The 19,767-nt window shown below is 36.3% G+C and overlaps 1 protein-coding gene across 1 annotated transcript; it reads right to left on the bottom strand.

Annotated features, from left to right (window-relative positions):
- Positions 1–11,239: 11,239 nt before the first annotated feature.
- Positions 11,240–13,765, bottom strand: LOC132286581 (UPF0481 protein At3g47200-like). Its single transcript, XM_059788941.1, has 2 exons — positions 13,597–13,765; positions 11,240–12,651 (listed from the first exon to the last, which is right to left on the bottom strand). The coding sequence occupies exon 2, from the start codon at positions 12,637–12,639 to the stop codon at positions 11,350–11,352; it is 1,290 nt and encodes a 429-aa protein (XP_059644924.1). The 5' UTR covers positions 12,640–12,651; positions 13,597–13,765; the 3' UTR covers positions 11,240–11,349.
- Between the last annotated feature and the right edge of the window lie 6,002 nt (positions 13,766–19,767).

The raw sequence follows: 19,767 nt of genomic DNA, 5'->3' as shown, positions 1-19,767 counted from the left end.
TATCCAACAGCAACATAATTTAAACTCGCATTATCAACGGTAATAGTACCTAGTTTATCAATACCCCACCCCATCAAACATTCTTCCACAGCTTAACCAATCGCCTCACCGTTGTGACTAGAAAGTGTACAAAAACTTATTATTCTTTTATGCAATTTCCAATCACTATCAATAAAGTGAGCTGTAAGGCACATGTAAGATAGGTTTTGTAGTGAGGTCTATGCATCTGTAGTGATGCAAATCCTTTGGTTTGGCTTCAACAACAAATTTCTCAATTTTTTTTTTCTCTCATTAAGATACAATGCAAAACAATCCCCTTGCCAAGGTAGTGCGTGACACAATTTTAAAATTAGGTTGCAATACGCTACAAAACAAACGAAAACTTTCATGGTCTACAAATTTGAAAGGCAACTCGTCTGTAATAATCATTTTAGCAAGAGCTAGCCTACATTTTTCTTGGTTAAAGCTCCAAACACCAAGGCTACTACTATCTTTTCGTGTCCCCGATTGAAATGACAAAAGCTTTTGTTTCTTGTCTTTGTTGGAGAATTTGGGATAAACTTTAGTAAAATGTTTTTTTAAAAGCACTAGTCCCATTCTCACTCGACCACTTAAATACTGCTCCACAATAGTTACATTTGGCACCATTTGGCTTCCCATCTTTTAATTTTTTAGTAAAATGTTCCCACACGGGAGACTGACCCTTCTTTTTTACCTTTTTTTTTTAGGAATTGTTTTAAGTACCTTTTTAGAAGGTTGAGATGCAGGACTATCACAATCAGAATGCTCCCCGGAGTCACTTGACAGAGACACTAACAATGTTACTTCTGAAATTATATAAATATATTAGAAATAGGAAAAGGAAAATGAAAAAGATAATAGGAAAAAGAAAAAGAAGAAGAAAAATAAAAATTACATTGACTGAGGAAGACGATGAGGAAGCCAGTTGACACTTGAAAGTTGAAAGTCACTGAAACAGAAAACACCAAAATCCATCATTTAATTCAATAAAAGCTATCTGCATAGTGCATATGAAACGAAAAAAAAAAAAAGGTTAATCATGAAGGGCAATAATTTTTTTGATTATATAAATGAATTAAATTATAGAAATATAAATTTCTATAATTTTAATTTGAAGAAAATATTTACGCGGTAAAATAAATGAAACGTTAGAAAAAATATTCACATTTTTTTTTTCGTGTTCTATTTGCCAAACAGTCTCTTTCATACATTGGGCTTAACCTCTCTAATTAAACACATCATCATATACGCCACAAAGCAAATGTAATTTTAGAAGAGCAAACACATACACACACAAACAAACATAGACATTTAATGGAGTTATATATAAGTTATAACCAAAGAACTGAAAGAAGATGTAAATAAACAAAAATAAAACAACTGAGATTGAAAGGAAAAGGTAAATAAAACAACTAAGACCGGAAATATAAAGAAAATCTGTCAGATCTGAAATACCTACCTACCAAACTGAGACCGGAAGCCGAAGATCTGTCAGATCTGAGAAGACAGAGACCACGAATCCACGAATCACCGAATTAGAGGGCCGCGAGAGTCGCGAGTGTGATATAAGAAGTGACTTCTGAGTTCTGAGTTGAGTTCTGAGACTTGGGATAATGTTTAGTGAGAGGGCCGGGAGGCTGAGACTGAAACTGAAATGAGAGGAGAAGAGAGGAGCGGCGGAGTGAGTTGAGTGACTGGGTGCCTGAGTGAGTTTGAGAAATTGAGAGGTTTAGGTAAATTTAGGTTTTAATAGACAAAACAAAATTTGAGCAGATCTTACTTATTGTACTATCTTACAACGGCCCACACTCGGATACTCCACACTTCCACAGCCCACAGCGAGCCCACACCTCACAAGTATTAGTAATACTAATCAAGTATAATTATAATATATATATATATATATATATATATATATATATATCGGTTCGGTTCGGTTCAGTTTTGGAACCAAACCATGAGTTAGGAACCGGAACTAGAACTGGAACCGAAATCAACGGTTCCTTATTTTAGGAACCGGAACCAGAAGAACCGAAAAATCGGTTCTGGTGCGGTTCGGTTCTGGCCGGTTCCACGGTTCTTTTGTGCACCTATTAAACATATACCCGCTTTGCATAGCATCCTAACATGAAAATTTGCACACCATCTCCGCCATTCATTTTTGTTTTCATTATCTCCAAGTATGAGTTTATGCAGCGGAATATATATGTGGAAACTTTAAATTTTTAAGGAACATATTAAAACCTGTGTCTTTCTATTTTAATTAACTTTACTTAATTTAGCAATTAATCACATGCAAGATAAAAGTAAAGTAAAACAAATAGAGTTTGAGAGATGAAACCATAATTATTAGCAAAGAAATCCCAATTGGTAGAATAGACCAATTGTTGTGGGGAAAATCTCGCGGATTGTGCAGTCCAAAGTAAATCGATCCACTATATTTAAAACAAAGTACAATGGACTTTGACTCAAACTCACACCCTATCATTCTACCAAACACCAATCGCTGATAATCTTCTGGCTTTGTGACGTCCCGTTCAATAGCTCTTGACCTTAGGCTTACTTTTGATCTCTGTAGAAGGATTGCTGGTAGATCAAATAACATTCTTTGAATGCTTTGACCCTTTTAAAGTGTGATCGTTTCACCTCTGTTCTTCAAGATTTGAATTTGATGTAGAAGAAGTAGATATGTTTTCTTTGATCATTGTAGATGCAAGATTCAATAAACTTCAAACACGATCAGGATTTTAACAAACACTCTAAACTCACACTTGTGTTTATGTGTATGTTCTAAAAATAAAAACAAAAAAATCAGATTTGATTTTCTGCAAAATATCTTTCAGATAGGCTTTTAATAAATCAGAAGTTGTAATGCACAAGCCGTATCTACCTAGATGAAAATCAAGGTTTATATAGAATTTTCAAAGACCTAGATATGCATAGGAAAAGGTGATTTTCGCGCATAGGAATTTTGGAAAGAATTCTATATCAAATAGGAAGTTTAGACAGAACAGGAAACTAGAATCCTAAACTGTATCAGCAAGTGGAGCCGATAGTTAGGAAGTGGAATCGGTTCCCAAAGGACATAATGCAATTCTTTGAAACACAGGTTCTTGAACTTGTAGCCAAGTTTGATACTGGTACCCAAAGGACAAATTTCCGAGGGAAGGTTTAAAACTTGGAAAAATCCCCATTTTGGTAACTAGAATCCATACCATGTGTGTATAGTGTCCTAAGTGGGAAACAACTTCTTAAAGTATTGTTTATACCTTTTTCTTGCATAGGAATTTTAGAAAGAATTCTATATCAAATAGGAAGTTTAGACATAATAGGAAACTAGAATCCTAAACTGTATCAGCAAGTGGAGCTGATAGTCAGGAAGTGGAATCAGTTCCCAAAGGACATAATGCAATTCTTTGAAACACAGGTTCTTGAACTTGTAGCCAAGTTTGATACTGGTTCCCAAAGGACAAATTTCTGAGGGAAGGTTTAAAACTTGGAAAAATCCCTATTTTGGTAACTTCGAAAACATACCATGTGTGTATAGTGTCCTAAGTGGGAAACAACTTCCTAAAGTATTGTTTATACCTTTTTTGTAGATCATAGTTTATCAACCTTGAACAACTTTCCAATTCTGTAACCGATCTCGATCTTGATATGGTAACTTGAAAATTATAACTCGATCGGACTTGTTTTGACACCGAAATTAGCTAATTACAAAAATTATATCTCACAATCTCCCCATTTGGCAATTTCGTGACAAAACCCTAACAATAAATATAATCTACTCAAGCATAAAAACAGTAGATTACAATTTGTCAAGGACACGTACAAATTTTTTTCTTCTCTTCTAGATAAAATTTTACTTGATTTCTTGCACATAGATCAATTAAAATTACCAGTTAAAGTTTAATAAAAACAATTTGTAAAAACTCCCCTTGAATAAATTATCCCTTGTTATATCTTCCCCTTTTTGGAACAAATTGATAAGTAAGCAATTATAGAGAAGAAAATAAAGAGAAAGAGCCATTTAGTTAAAACATGTCATTACACAACCAAAAGATCAATATCCAAAATATAATGACCATGTCAACTTAACAAAACATGATGCATGAATGCATGAGAGAAAGAAATTGTAATGACCCAAGTCCACTGGATCCGAATCGCAAACCGGGTCCTTACCCAACTCAAAATCATTCGAGGGTAACACGGTCATTTCACTTTAAATTACTACTTTAAAGCCCAACCAGGACAAAATGGTCATTTATTATAATTATAATGGTTTAAGACTCAAAAGGGTACAATAGTCATTTACTCGAGTCATACAATGAATAGGGTGAAGTCCGGGGGTAATACAGTTATTTCCGTGGTTAAAATATAATTAATGTATTATAATGGGTCATATATGTGTGACAATATACTTGAGTGAGTGAACAAGGGCAAAATGGAAAAATAATCCACAAGGTTTAAACATACAGGAACCGGTCGACGTGTAACCCTTACACGTCGACTGGTTGGAGTGAATCGGTCGATGTGAAAAGGTTCATGTCAACCAGTTTGTGCCGTGTACAGTGTAAAAGTCCACTGCTCAAAATTTGGAAATACCAACGTGTGGTTACCTACACGTCGACTGAAACTCCCCATGTTTAGAATTTTTTTTCTCAAGATAATAAAGGGTGAGTAGTATATATAAATTGATAAAGTATCATGTACAAAGGGAGCTCAAAAGCCAAACAAGGCATAAAGCTACAACAAATTAAGCTAGCTAGTGTTAGCACTAGAAACTGCCATATGCAAACAGACAAAGGCAAATAAGGCATAATTGCACAACAAATTAAGCTAACTAATTTTTCTCTCGCCTCTCTCTAACCCTTAGCCGCCTCCCTTTCATCTTCTCTCTTTTGCTCCCCACTTGGGAGTGGGGAGGGGCCGATCCTTGTTTCCCACCGATAAATAAACTCAGCCTGGTGTACATAGTTTCGCTCGGTAGGTGGTTTCACGCCGTTTTGTTATTGTTTTGTTAGATCCGTTCCTTATTTGGCTTGGTTTTGGCTTGACAGGGTGGATCTAGTGTTTTGTTTCCGACTAGATCCCTGATTTATGTCGAGTTTTGGTGTCCCCACCATTTTGTGGGCGATTTGGGTGGATTTTTCCCCCAGTGGGCGGTGCCTTGTGGATGCAGCCTTGATGATGGCCTAACCTTTAAGTCACTCCCGTTACTGCTCTTCTCCTTGGGTGGTCTGTTGGTATTTTTTGCCTTGTTTTTCAACAAATCAGAGGCCTATTCTTCAGTTTTTATTGTATTGCTTCTTAATTTGTTTGTCTTTGTATAATGTTTATGACTGTGTTTGTAGATGCGGTATGGCATGACTGTTTTTCTTGCCAGGTTAACTGCCATATCCAACCAGACAAAGGCAAACAAGACATTAAACAACAACAAAGCTGCTGTTAGCACTAGGAACTGCCATTTACAAACAGATAAAACATTTAGAACAAGTGTCATGAGCAGCGAGGGAGCAAAACTAGAGAACCACTGCTATGTCAGGCATCAAAATTCCACAAGCCATCTTTGTCCAATAGCTTTTGTACTATATGTCTTACACAGTGAACAAGACTTGGCCTTTCCTACTTACCAAAAAGACTTGGCTTCCATTGTGAGTGTTGACTTGAACAATTAATCAACTGCTGCAACCATACATGTGGTAAATTAAGAAATTGGCTAAGATTACTGGAGGCTGTTTGGCTGGACTTGAGGAATGGAATCTATCTAAAACCACCTTATATGCAAGGGCATGTTTGCGTGGACAAAATGATAACGACGTGTTTGTTTGGACAAAACATTAATGTTCCTTTTGGTTAGGGGGATAAAAAATAGATGAAATGAAGATGAGATTGTTAGATAAGGGGTATTCTTAGAAAAGAAAATGTATCTCTCAAAGGTTGGAAGGAATGAAATGAGAGTTTTTATATAATTTTTTTTGTATCAATATATCATAATTATATAAAATTATAAAACCTTAATTATTCAATCCAAATCATTCGATAGCACTGAGATCCTCAAACCAACAACTGTGTTAAATATATGCCGCCCTGCATAGAATTCTAACATGAAAATTTGCACGCCATATCCACCATTCATTTTTGTTTTCACCATCTCACGTGTGAGTTTATGCAGCGAAAGATATATGCGAAAATTTTAAGTTTTTAAGGAAAAAATAAAAACCTGTATCTTTCTTATTTTTCTTATATTTGAATTTAGAAGAATCACTTTTACTAAAAATTTTATTTTTTTTATTTATAAGGAGTCTTCCATATCTTTTAGATAAATGAGAAATTTCCTCATCAGAACTTAAACCATCAAAAACGAGATCCAATTCACCTTTATTCATAGGATTTTTCATCATTATTTTTTTTTAAAAGAAAAATAATTTTATTTTTCAAAAAAAAAAAAAACTTCCAAGGATCAACTCAATATGTAGAGGATGTTTTTGATACCACTTGTGAGTTGTACGCAGCAGAATGATTGTGAAATATAATATAGATAATTAACCTCGAAGGATGGTGAATAGATTTAACTTGCTCCTTTATCTAATTTTTACTTATTTTAATTTTACCAAAAGAAAACTAAAATCAAACTCACAAAACAAAAATAAAGTGCAAGTGAAGTAAATAGAGTTTGAGAGATAACACCAAGATTTTTAGCGAGAAAACCCTAATTGGTAGGATAGACTAATTGTTGTGGGAAAAATCTCGTGTACTGTGTAGTCGAGAGCAAAACGATCTACTATGTTTGAAGCAAAGTACACTGAACTTTGACTCAGGCTCACACCCTATCGTTTTACCAAAAACCAATCTCTAACAATCATTGGCTTTGCGACTCTCCTATCTAACAACTCTCGACCTCAGGCTTACTCTTGATCTCTATAGAAGAGTTGCAGGTAGATCAAATAACACTCCACGAATGCTTTGACCCGTTCAAAGTGTGATTGCTTCACCCATTTTCTTCAAGATCTGAATTTGATGAAGAATGAATGAATTATGCTTTTCGGAATTTCTGAATCTTCAATTATGCTCCAATTCTGATGAGATAGAGAACAACACTCCTAAATTACCCTTGTGTTTATGTGTGTGTTCTCAAAAAATAAAATAAGAAAAATCAGATTGATTTTCTGAATAAAAATATCTCTCAAAGATAGCTCTCAATTAGATCTGATTTTGTATGCAAAAAGCCGTGAAATCTTAATTGAGAAAACATGTTTTTATAGACTTTTGAAAACCTAATTGTACTTGAAAAACAAATCAATTTTATGCATAGGATTTTGGAAGGAAGTCTATACCAAATAGGAAGTTTAGACAGACCAGGAAACTAAAATCCTAAACTGTAAGGGAAGGCTTAACAGTTTGGAAAAATCCTGTTCTGGAAACTTTAAAGAAACATATAATGTATGTATAGTGTCTTAAGTGGGAAACAACTCCCTATAGTATTGTTCATACCTTTTTTTCGTAGATAATAGTTTATCAAACTTGAACAACTTTCTAATTTTGTAGCCGATCTTGATCTTAATATGGTAACTTGAAAATTACAACTTGATTGGACTCGTTTTGCCACCGAAATTAGCTAATTACAAAAATTATATCCCACAATCAAGTGTTGTTAGTCTCTCTGCTTTCATGGCAATTAGCAATGCAATGAAGCTTGTTTTGGGAACGAGGAATTTGAACGAGGTAAGGTGATGCCATGAAGTGAAAGGAGCAGGAGCTAGAGGATAGAAATGAGCCGCTATTGGATAGAGAGAAGAGGTTGAGGGAGAAGGCTGGTGATGAAGCGGAAGTTATGAATCGTTCACAAAGAACAAAGGGTAGCTTTGAATCCACAAAATTAAGAAAAAATTGCAGAGAATTCTTATATAATATTATTGATAATTGATTGAATTATAATTCTACTCTTTGCAGTACATATATTTATATATAGTTGAATAAGAAACTTGATCACTAAGAAACTTAAAAACTCAAAGAAGCTAAATATATCAAGAAACTACTTAAAATTAAACTCTCCCTAAAAGTTACCAAAAAAATATATATAAAATATATAAAGTAAAACCTAATAAAACTGTGAGTTGTGTTGTGAATAGGTGGGAGTTGAGGAATTGGTGTGGAGGAGGTTGAGATATAGCCCACTGATTGTTGGAATTAGGCTATCAAATGTGGCATGAAAGGTCTAGTTGATGAATTTCCACATCAGTTGAGTCAATCTGGGTTATCAAATGGATTGATCATATCGCAACCAATAGTCTAACCACATCATTGTATCAGTCCCACATCCCACCCTATGTTTGATCAACCCTCTGGCGATGTCTTTATGTTTCAAAAGCTGTCTCCAAATACCAGAATTGATCGAGACTTGTAGCTTTGACATTCCAATAGATTTTTCTCTTGATAAGGTAGTTGGGAACCGATAAAACCCATTGACTGTCATTTTTCTTGGAAAACAAATTTCATATATGTTTAAGGTTTGAAACTTTATTAACCATATGAAGGTCAGGAAGTTCAAGGCCACCTTGAGACTTAGGCCTGCCAACAGAGCCAAGCAATTTTTGCTTTTGTGTTTTTCAACACAAGTCCAAACCAAAGGAAAGCCCTTAGAATCTGATTAACCTGATCAAGAATCTTCATAGGCAAGAGGAAAGAATGGGACCAATAAGAATGGGTGGCAAGTAGAACAGAATTAAATGAGAGCACATCTTCCTGCAAATGAAAGGAAGTTTACCGTTGACGGCCATTATGTTTACTGGCATTGAACTTTTTTCGGGTTAAAGCAAAAAGTAACTAGACAAAGGACACCAAAGGAATTGAAGGAATGAGGCTATTGATGCATAAATCATTACTGTAATTATCTCAAATATTCTGACATGATTTTCTGCAAGATATTGAAGGACTGAATTTAATGGTGTATACAGGCATTCGCTCAACAAACACATATGTTCAATAACAGTAGTAATCTGAAGTCCTAGGTTCACAATTTAGCTAATACCACCATACAAAGACTATCAATAAATTATGAGAGCTAAATGGGTAATACAACTCATAACGAGAGTAAGGTTGTTAAAATCGAAATTTTAAGTAGAATCGTTTTGAACTCCGTAGAATCGAAATCGTAAAATTCAACCAACATGTAAAAAAATAATTAAAATTAGTTACTTAAATCAATAATATGTGTAAAATTTAGCAATAATAAGGCCAAAAAAAAAAAAAAAAAAAAAAAAAAACAAAGTATAAAAATATTATTCTAAAGTCTGAATATAATATAAAATAAAAATCAGAATGAAAAAAATAATTCCAACCAATGTGTGATGGGCATTTTTTTTTTTGTGAAAGGTTATAAAAGTTTTATAAATAATAAAGAGATATATGTATATAAGTTACAGGTTCGGTTGAAGCAAATTGGCCCAAAGGTCCCAAAAAAAAAATACAAATCAGTGGCTTTTTTCCCAGAAATATTCTAGACGTGGATAATGTACATAAGCGCTACAGCTTGGGCCGAAGTAAACTTTCCAAAGGCCCAAAAAAAACATACAAATCAGTTCTAGAGGAGGATATTGATACCTCACCTAAACAAAAGCACACTTAACGGTGCAAGATAAAGTGTGATTTGACTAGGCACACTACCACATGCTTGTCGGCAACCAGAAAAAAAGAAAAGAAAGATGCTTCCCATATATCGTCATCACTTAGTGGGGGTGGTTTAGGTGGCGGCAGATATGTAGCAAAGCCATTTTCCCATTCCTTCATAGCCAGGTGAGCCTCCAATCGTGTCTCTTTGCAAGATGCTTTCTTATTTTATATCCCAACCATCAAAAGAAGGAACCAGTCAACAAAAAAAAGGGTTTCAAACAAGAAATCAAGTGGAATCGCATAGAATCGTGCGATTCTATGTACGATTTCACTGATTTTTCCCCGATTTTACTAAAGACGCTATTTTGTTACGATTTAAATTGATTTTGAATTTTGAGTCTTACAATTCAAAATCGAAATTTTAACAACCATGACATAGGTGTTGTATGCCAGGTAATGAAGTGATTACTTAAGCCCTTCTTAAATTCAATTCCCACCGTCTGTTGCGTTAAATATCACCACAAATTTGACAATATCTAATGGCATTGAGCTTAGAGATGATGGTACATAATACATTTTCTATATGGGTAAGTTCATTTAACTATCACTAATACATTTTTATGTTTCTTCATTGAATAGGCATAAATGGAATCTTTCTAAAGATTACACAGCTAGAGAGAGAGTGTGTGTGTGTTCTAAACGGGCTGTGCTTCTTGTGGTGTAAGAAGGTGTAGAGTGTGAGCATTCCTTTCTTTGTTTTTCCTTGGCATGATTGATTCCGCTTTGATTACTGGAGAAGGAAAAAAAACAAAAAAACACTCTTCAAAAATTTGTTTGCTCGACAAAATTTTGAAAACTGTGGGTTGAAGAAAAAGACTTATTAAATTCGTAAAATATTTTCTTTTTAATTCTCTTTTGGAGTTCTTGAAATAATTTTGTCTTGCCACATCAAATTATGACATGGAAACTTTCACAAGCCACAAGAAAATCACTTGATTGTGCTACAACAAAATCCAACTTACACAATTTGCAACTTCAGTTAGAGAAGTTATATGTAAGGCCAAGGGGCATGTTTGGCTGGACAAAATGATAATGGTGTGTTTGAGTAGACAAAACATTAAGACTTGTTTGTTTAAACAAACCTATTGCCATAATTATTTGATGAGCTTTTTCTCACTTTTTAACTTTACCAGTCCATATAATTCAGAGCACATATTAGTACGTGGAAAGTACTTGACGACTCTCGTTTTCTGATTAAGCGCAAGCTGTTAGGATTGTTAATTTACGAAAGTTAAAAGTTTTATTTTTTATTTTGTTCGAAGTTTGTTTAGTGATAAAATCATGACTTCTTTTGCATGAGAGCAAGGAAAAAACATTTTACCTTTCATCGTTGTGACAAATTAAATCATGCCTTTTAACACTTTAAACACACGACTTTTTGGTGACAAGCATTCGGTTGTTGAAAGAGGCCTATTTTATGTTGCTAAAACAATTCTTTGTGGTTAAATTGAGATAAATTTGTCCAAAGGTGTATTTTAAAAATAGTATGAAATAAGCTGGGAAAAAAAAAAGACTAATCAGAACACTGGAGATTATATAATGCCACCAATGGAATTAACTTCATTAAGACAACATCAATATTGAAAACTACATAATTTGGAATAAATAGTAATGCATAGCAAAAATGATCAAAATAATGAAGTAGACAATTAAGTACTATTTATGATAAAGGGATAGTACAGAATATATTGTTTGTATCAATGTAAGTGCAAGCAGAATAATTGCAGCGGTAGTAGAAGTCGCTCTCCATGGAGTGCTGAAATAATCACGTTTCAGTAGTGCCTTCCAATTGGGCCACCGACGCTTGCAATATTCATTAAGTTCTTCACTCATACCAGAAAAGTAATAGTTGGGACACCAAAAAACCACTTCCTTGGTGAGATTATTATAGAGACTCGCCACTTCTGAGGTATCGCCTAGATGGTTCTCGAAAATTCCATTTCGGATAAGTAAATCAACGTCTTCAGCAGAGTCAATAAGCTTATCCATGAAATAGATATAATCGATTATGTAACTATCGTATGGATATTGACATTGCTCAAGCGCCGCGAGGTTTCTGAGTAATGGTTCTGTCCAATTACATAAGATCAAGGGGGGGATTTTGAGCTCTTTCATGTCATGTTTTATGTCGAGCAAACGATTGCTTGAGCCCTTCTTAAATTTCATTCCTGCCGCTTGAAGGTCTGTTGCATTGCGTATGGGCACAAATTTGACTTTTAAATGAGGTTTTGGCCTTAGAGATGATGGTAAGTGACATGACCTCAACAAATCAACAAAATGCTTTATTTTGCTGGAACTTGAAAATAATTGTGTGGAGTTAGAACTGACAATACCAGCATCTGCAAAGTAGGCAATTGAAAGCTTGAGGAAGGACTGGACTTTCCGTCTGCGAGTGGAATGGAAGAGTAGTTTGTACAGACGTTCAAGAACGAAGAAGGGAAGCTGATTTTCAATTAATATCATGTCCTGAAATAGATCATTCATCCGAATATGCCTGTTTAAGTAATCCGTACCGTCTTCCAAAGAGGTATCATACCTACGAATGACCTCAATGGTGAAACTTCCATCCAAAAGAATCATTTCCACAAATTTATCACTGCTAAGCTTAATGCTTTCTGCATAACAACCGCGAGCCTTCTTTTCCAACATCTTTACCTCTCCTACACAGCGCTCCATATTCATGCCGCTGTTACTACTGTTAAAGAGCGACTTCAAGCATCTAACTTTATGTTCTTCCATGGCCTGCAAGCGTTTTTTGCCACGATGAAGTGGACCGATGGAAACCACCTGAGGTGTGTAAGCCTTTTCATTCGTTTCACGAAGTCTCTCGGGAACTCTAAAGATGCAACAACTGTTTGATAGAGGAGTCAGACCAGTTATCATTTTTTGAATTTCAATTGAAACCTGGTCATTCCCATGCCTTCTTGTGTTGCCCCTTCTTGCCATCGTTTTGTTTTCCTAATGGATTAACATAAGAGCAACAAAGTACACATTAGGCCATGGATTAACATGAGAGCAACGAAGTAAACATTAGGCGCATTATATATTGTTGCTTTACATATGCTGCATTTAATGGACAAGGGAGAAAAAGATAATTTATATATTTTGAAATTTTGTTTTCTTTCTTTATCTAGGTTGTTAAATATTTTATATTTTATGTATGTATGTGTGTGTATATATATATATGAACAATACGCAATAATATAACTCAGATTTAACTTCAAATATGTTTTTTTAAAAAAATTCTTCTTTCCTTCTCTTATATTTAAAATTCAAAATAATTATGCCACATCTCCTCACCAGTGAGGAGACTCCAATACATCTTCAAGTAAGGAAGTCCAATTAATTATCAATATGCTTATATATCATCATTGGATACTCACACTTCGGTGTTTAGCAAAGGTTTAAGTCAAGATTAAGGTCGAGTCGGGTGAAGTGTGTAAAATAACTTGTCAAAAATTAATGAGTAAATTATTTTTGTTAAATTTTAATATTATTTTACTTTCGTAAATATTTTTCGACAACCGAAAATCCAAAAATAAAAAAATATTTTACGTCAAAACAAACATAGCTAATAGAAGATGTAAATTTTGATTCGATGAGCCTTCATGGATCATGTAGAAGCACATAGTAGAATGTTAAACAGCAAAAAATGTAATATGAATAAAATTGAGAAAGAATTAAGAACCAGAAACCCATATGTATGTTATAATAGCAACATGTATTAATGAATCAAAACATTCAATTTTCTTCATAATATTATTCTGTTAAAGTAAATAGCAGAATATTATCTAACAAAATAACAGTACGAAACTATGCAAACTTAGATCAAGAAGTTCATGCGATCATTTTGGATGGAAATCATAAACAGTCATAAAAGAAAGAAAAGTAACTGCAACATACCTGTGTGTGCGTGAGAGAGAGAGAGAGAGTGGAACCTGTTTTCCAACTAGAAAGCAAGGTATGCTGAGAAGATTAATGCACCAAATGAACGCTTTTAAACTATCCGTCCAACGGAGAGAACAAGACTTGGCCTCGATCGCTATAGTGTTGACTCGAATAATCAACTGCAACGCGCGTGTGTGGCTAAAACTAGCCTTGCTAATTCAAGAAGTTGACTAATAAGACTACTGGAAAGTACTACCTAACAGAGTTAGGACTAATTTGCCAAGAAAGGTCCAAGTACTATGTTTTTCTTTTTCCATGGAAAACGTGGGATGATTCGAGAGAGAAATGGTCATCACGTTTTTTAAAGAATAGTACTTAAGTCATCACTGGTAAGAATTTGATGTGGATCAATAATAAATTGACTTGTAATTTTTAATTACCAAATAAAAAATGGTGAGTAGATTTTTACTTATCAAATGAGAAATAGTGATTTAATTACCATATATGATTTAGTAATTAAAATATAATGTATTTATTTATTATTGCTCCACATCAGTGATGAGTATGCTATAGATCTCACTAGTGAGCATTTAAGTATTGTCTTTTTTTTCTTCTTCTTCTTTTTTTTTTTTTTTTTTTTTTTTTTTTTGATAGTTTTAACCTTCTGCCCAATGAACTTTTGACTTTATATGTGTACCGTCTGTGTTTATATATATATATATATATATGTAATTATATGGGTATATATGCTGGTATGTGGTGTAGGATTAAGCACAAATAAAAAAAAAAAAGAGGGGGGGGGGGGGGGGGGGGAATAAAAAGAAAACAATGGGTGGGACTCACTATCACTCTTAAGTGGTCATAAGACCACTATTCATGGTCTGTATCTCTCTTCTCCCACTGCTCTCTCTCTCACGCCCTTTCTGTTTTTTTTTTTTCTTTTCCTTTTCAATCAAATTTTAGAACTTAATTTCTCCCTCATCTCTTAGTGTTTTTAAGTGTCATTTGAGGCAAAACAAAGCCCACGACGAGCTCTACGCGCTAGTGTAAGCAATTTCAGTTCGATTTGGTGCTTCCTAGGGAGTTCGAAATTAGAGACCCACTTTCAAGGGTTTTGTTCAATTTAGAGGTAAGGGCTCTTAATTCACAATTTTCTTGCTCCTATGTGAATTATATCTTTTAAATTATTGCAGGACATGCTTATTTGTGCTAGTTGTAGTTTAAAAGTAGTTAGAACATGTGTATGTGGTTATGTGAGAGCCTGTATTAAATGTTTTATGTGGAAAACTTACCTATGTGATGATTTATATATGTTCGTTAGGCTAGATGTATTGTTGTATAAGAGCATGTTGAAATTCTTTGAGAAATTCTTGTGAAATTATGCCTTGCTTACTTAAATTGAGTTGGTTGTGGAATGATGAGTATATTCATGGTACTGATGCACTCATGCACTTACATTGGGCATGAAATGGGAGAAATTGTTTTGGAACAAAAAGGAAAAATTTTGGGAAAGTAATTTGATGGAATGGTTTTATGAAAAACCCGGTCACCGCGGGGGTACCAAAGGGCCGGTAGGTTAATGTAGCCTAGAGGGAATTAGGGAGTCGCCTTAGCGTGGTTGAGCTGTCTGGGCCCCTCGATGACATTGCGGGGTTACCAATGGTCTAGGTACAACAGCCAATCCTTCTCTCGGCGCTGAGGGGTTACCAAAGGGAATTACATTAACAGTTTGAAAGTGATGGTTTTGGAAATAAAAATGGGGAGCGACATCGGCGTGCATTTTGCATTCCATGGCATTACATTATTTATACTTGAGTTGGTTGGAATGTTGTATTATCCCGACCTTGTATGATCCCCATTCCTATTGATCTATTCTTTGTATGGATTCACAAGGATACAAGATGCGTGTCTTAAGTGCTACCTACTGGGCTTTATGCTCACCCTACTATTTAATAATTTGGATTAAAAGACTTCTTTTTGTTATTTTTGTATTAAGTCCCATATTTTTGTAAAATCTTAGTTTGTTATATTTGGTTTAGAGATTTGTGAAACTCTTGTTATTGTAACTATATTTTAGGACTGTAATTATGATAATTGGGATTAACTGGTATATAGATGTTCCACCATGAGATGAGCCATGTTGAGGTATAATGAACGGATGGATGGAATGTTGGAGTATGTTAATTGTATTTTTGTTGGGACAGGTTAAAAATACATTTAAACAGGTTGTTGTAGGACGAATTTTAGTGAAGGTCATGCCGATTTTTTTTTAAAATTTTGGCATCAGTTAGGGTTGTTACAAATTTGGTATCAGAGCGATGGTTCGAATACCGTTAGGACGACGGGTAGAGGCTTACCTAGGGTTGTCTCGGAAGTCATTTGCATTATTATTTCCTTATTTGCAAAAGGGTTTTGCTATGTGAAAAGGCATGCTTAACTGTTTACTTGCTTACGTGCTTATGTGCTTATATGCTTATATTAATGTGTTCATTGCATAGTATTACATGCTAAATGTTTGTACAGTATCTTTTTGCGTTGGGTTGTTCACAGTTGGACCTTAGTGTTATCGTTATTGAATTGTTTTCTTTGTTTTGTAGAACGATGTCACGGCGTGAGGAAACCAGGGAAGTTGGCCCTAGACCGACTAGAGGTGATGTTGGCAAGAGCTCCAGCTCCAATCCGGAGGAGCTAAATGATGAGGACACACTTCTTAAGGACTTGATTCCCCCGAGAGTTGTCCCCACAAGGAGGGATAATGTTGAAGCACCCGTAGAAGTGGGTGAAGGTTCTGTAGCACTGGAGTTGAATCGTTTGTTGCAAAATGCCATGAGGGCAACGATTGCTGCTCAGTCGCAGTCGGCACCACAACCTACAGTTCAAGTTGAGGAGACGCCAGCTCAAAAGCGTCTCATTAAGGGGTTTTCTTAGCTGATGCCGGTTATGTTTGAGGGCGGTGTGGATCCAATGGTAGCAGATGACTACCTGGATCAAGTTGAGACTCAACTAATTTCAATGGATGTGATGGAGGATTATTTGAAGATCATCCTAGCTACTTATAAGTTTCCTAAGGATGCCAAACTATAGTGGAAGTCGGTTACGAGCCGGTACAAGGTAGAGGAGATGAGTTGGGATAAGTTCAAGGAATTGTTTTATGAAAAGTATTTTCCAATTTCTAAAAGATGGGAGCTAAATGACCAGTTTCATAACCTTATTCAGGGCAATATGTCGGTGGCGGAATATGAGACCAAGTTTACTTCACTTTCTCGCTTTGATCTAGAAATGGTGAGAGATGAAATTGACAAGACTCGGAAGTTTGTTTTTGGTCTTAATGATTGAATGAGACCGTTGATCACAGCACAGTTCATTAAGGTTTATTCTGAAACAGTGGAAATGGCTTTAATATTGGAGGCTGACATTAAAAGTAAGAATGCGAGAAGAGAACAGTGGAAGCAAAAAAGGGGTGCAGGGCCATCTTCAGAAGGATCTTCTTGGAAAAGGAACAGGGGCGGTCTATCTTAGTTTCAAGGGCAGTAGTCTGCACGATTCGCTCCTACTACTCCTTTGCCAGCTGGGTCTAATAGGAGTGGAGTCGTTTATTTTCAGTGCCAGCAGCCTGGACATTATAAGTTCAGATGTCCTATGAACTCGACCACAGTTTCTGCGCCATCGAGAGCTTGTTATGGGTGTGGTCAGTAGGGCCATCTGATTCGGGATTGTCCTACTCGAGGAGCTGGCACCGGTAGTGGCAGAGGGTCACAGCAGAGGCCGTCACAATCGGCTACAGTTCAGTCAAGTTTCAGACCGCCACTACCACAGCCTGCCATGTCTTCTCAGGGTTCACGACCAGCTAGGAGGGATACGCCTACTGTGTTGGCACAGCAGTCTGGTGTTCAGATTAGTAGTTCACAGGCATAGGCACCGCAGGGATGTGTCTTTGCACTTGCACCTACTGATACATCTTCTGGATCTTCAGTTCTCCGAGGTATATTTCCAGTGTTTGGTTGTTGGGCCCGTGTTTTATTTGACTCTGGTGCATCTCATTCCTTTATATCATCATCATTTGCACTTGCATTGGGGTTAAAGGTCAGTTTTATGGATCGGGTATTGTATGTTGATACGCCAGTTGGGGTTTCAGTGTCTTTGAGCTAAGTTGTGAGGGATTGTTCCATTGTGATAGCTGGACGGACTTTTGTGATTGACCTTATCCTCCTGGAGATGACTATCTTTGATGTCATTCTCGGGATGGATTGGTTAACTTCCTTTCATACCACGATCGACTGTTTTAGAGGGAGAGTCACAGTTTGCACTTCTGAGGGAGACTGTTTCTTTTTCGTGGGAGATCGGAGTGATTCACACATTTCATCATTTTATGGAGTTCGTGGACGGAGTCGTGGTGATTATTTCTTGGCTAGTCTTCTAACCGAAGAAGATGATGTTGTGAAAGAGAGTTACCCTATAGTTGTTCGTGATTTTCTGGATGTGTTTCTGGAAGATTTAACAGAGTTGCCTCCACACCGAGAAGTGGAGTTCTCTATTGAGTTAATGCCAGGTACCGCGCTAATTTCTATGGCACCGTATCGTATGGCACCAGTTGAATTGGAAGAATTAAAAAGGCAGTTTGATGATTTGAGGATGAAAGGTTTCATCCTACCGAGTGTGTCACCAAGGGGCGCACCGGTTTTGTTTGCTAAGAAGAAAGATGGTTCTTTGAGGTTGTGCATTGATTACCGGAAGTTGAATCGTGCCACCATCAAGAATAAGTATCATTTGCCAAGGATAAATGATTTGTTTGATCAATTGAGAGGAGCCAGTTGTTTTTCGAAGATTGACTTGAGGTCAGGCTATTATCAGCTGCGGGTCAGGGATGAGGATATCCCAAAGACGGCGTTTCGCACTCGGTATGGACATTATGAGTTCCTTGTTATGCCATTTGGCTTGACTAATGAGCCAGCGGCATTCATGGACTTGATGAACCGCGTCTTTCACGATTACTTGGACCAGTTTGTGGTAGTTTTCGTGGATGACATTCTCGTGTATTCACGATCTCAGGAGGAACATGAGGTCTATTTGAGTATTGTTTTACAGATTTTGCGGGAGCACCGATTGTATGCCAAATATGAGAAATGTGAGTTTTGGCTCTAAGAGGTGAAATTTTTGGGGCATGTTGTTTCAGAAGGTGGAGTGTCAGTAGATCCATCAAAGGTTGAAGCAGTTTTGAATTGGGAGCAACCCAAGAATGTTTTTGAGATTCGGAGTTTCCTTGGCCTAGCGGGTTATTATCGAAGATTTGTGAAGGATTTCTCCCGTTTGGCAGCTCTTATGACCCGTTTGACCCGGAAAGGGATCAAGTTTACGTGGAATGAAGCCTGTGAGTTATCTTTTCAGGAGTTGAAGACAAGGTTGACTACAGCTCCAGTGTTGGTGATACCTAAGCGTGGCTTGGGTTATATAATCTATTGTGATACTTCACGTGATGGTTTAGGGTGTGTGTTGATTCAGGATGGTAGAGTAGTGGCTTATGGGTCTCGGCAGTTGAAGACTCACGAGTACAACTACCTTACTTATGATTTGAAGTTAGCGGCAGTTGTATTTGCCTTGAAGTGTTAGAGACATTACTTGTATGGTGAGAGATTCGAGGTGTACTCGGATCATAAAAGTCTCAAGTACCTTTTCTCCCAAAAGGACTTGAACAATAGACAGAGAAGATGGGTTGAATTCTTAGAAGATTATAATTTTGACTTGCAGTATCATTCGGGTAAGGCAAATGTGGTAGCAGATGCCTTAAGCCGGAAATCTCGTGGGACTCTGGCCTGTTTGGCTATTCGAAAGTGGAAGATGCTTAAGGATTTGGCAGAGATGAGATTGTATTGTTTCGATGACGATGTTGACAATGAGCGAGCATTCTTGTTTAGTCTTGTGGCATAGCCTACTCTTGTTGTACGAGTGATTGAGTCACAGAGACAGGACCCGGATTTAGATGTCATTCATGCTTTGATCTCCAGTGGTGAGACAGTGAAAGATTGGGCCTTGCATGCAGATGGGGGTCTACGGTTCAGGGGTTTATTGGTGGTTCCTACAGTTTATCGTGAGGACGTCTTACGGGAGTTTCACACTTCCCGCTTTGCAGTTCATCCGGGAGGTACCAAGATGTATCACAATTTGAGACGTCAGTATTGGTGGAATGGG

The sequence above is a fragment of the Cornus florida genome, unplaced genomic scaffold (assembly GCF_030987335.1).
Source record: "Cornus florida cultivar Cherokee Brave unplaced genomic scaffold, ASM3098733v1 CherokeeBrave_3.0.0_Hap2_Chr11, whole genome shotgun sequence".
NCBI lineage: Eukaryota > Viridiplantae > Streptophyta > Magnoliopsida > Cornales > Cornaceae > Cornus > Cornus florida.
Note: the sequence above shows the minus strand (reverse complement) of the source record. Positions and strands in the feature narration are given on the sequence as shown.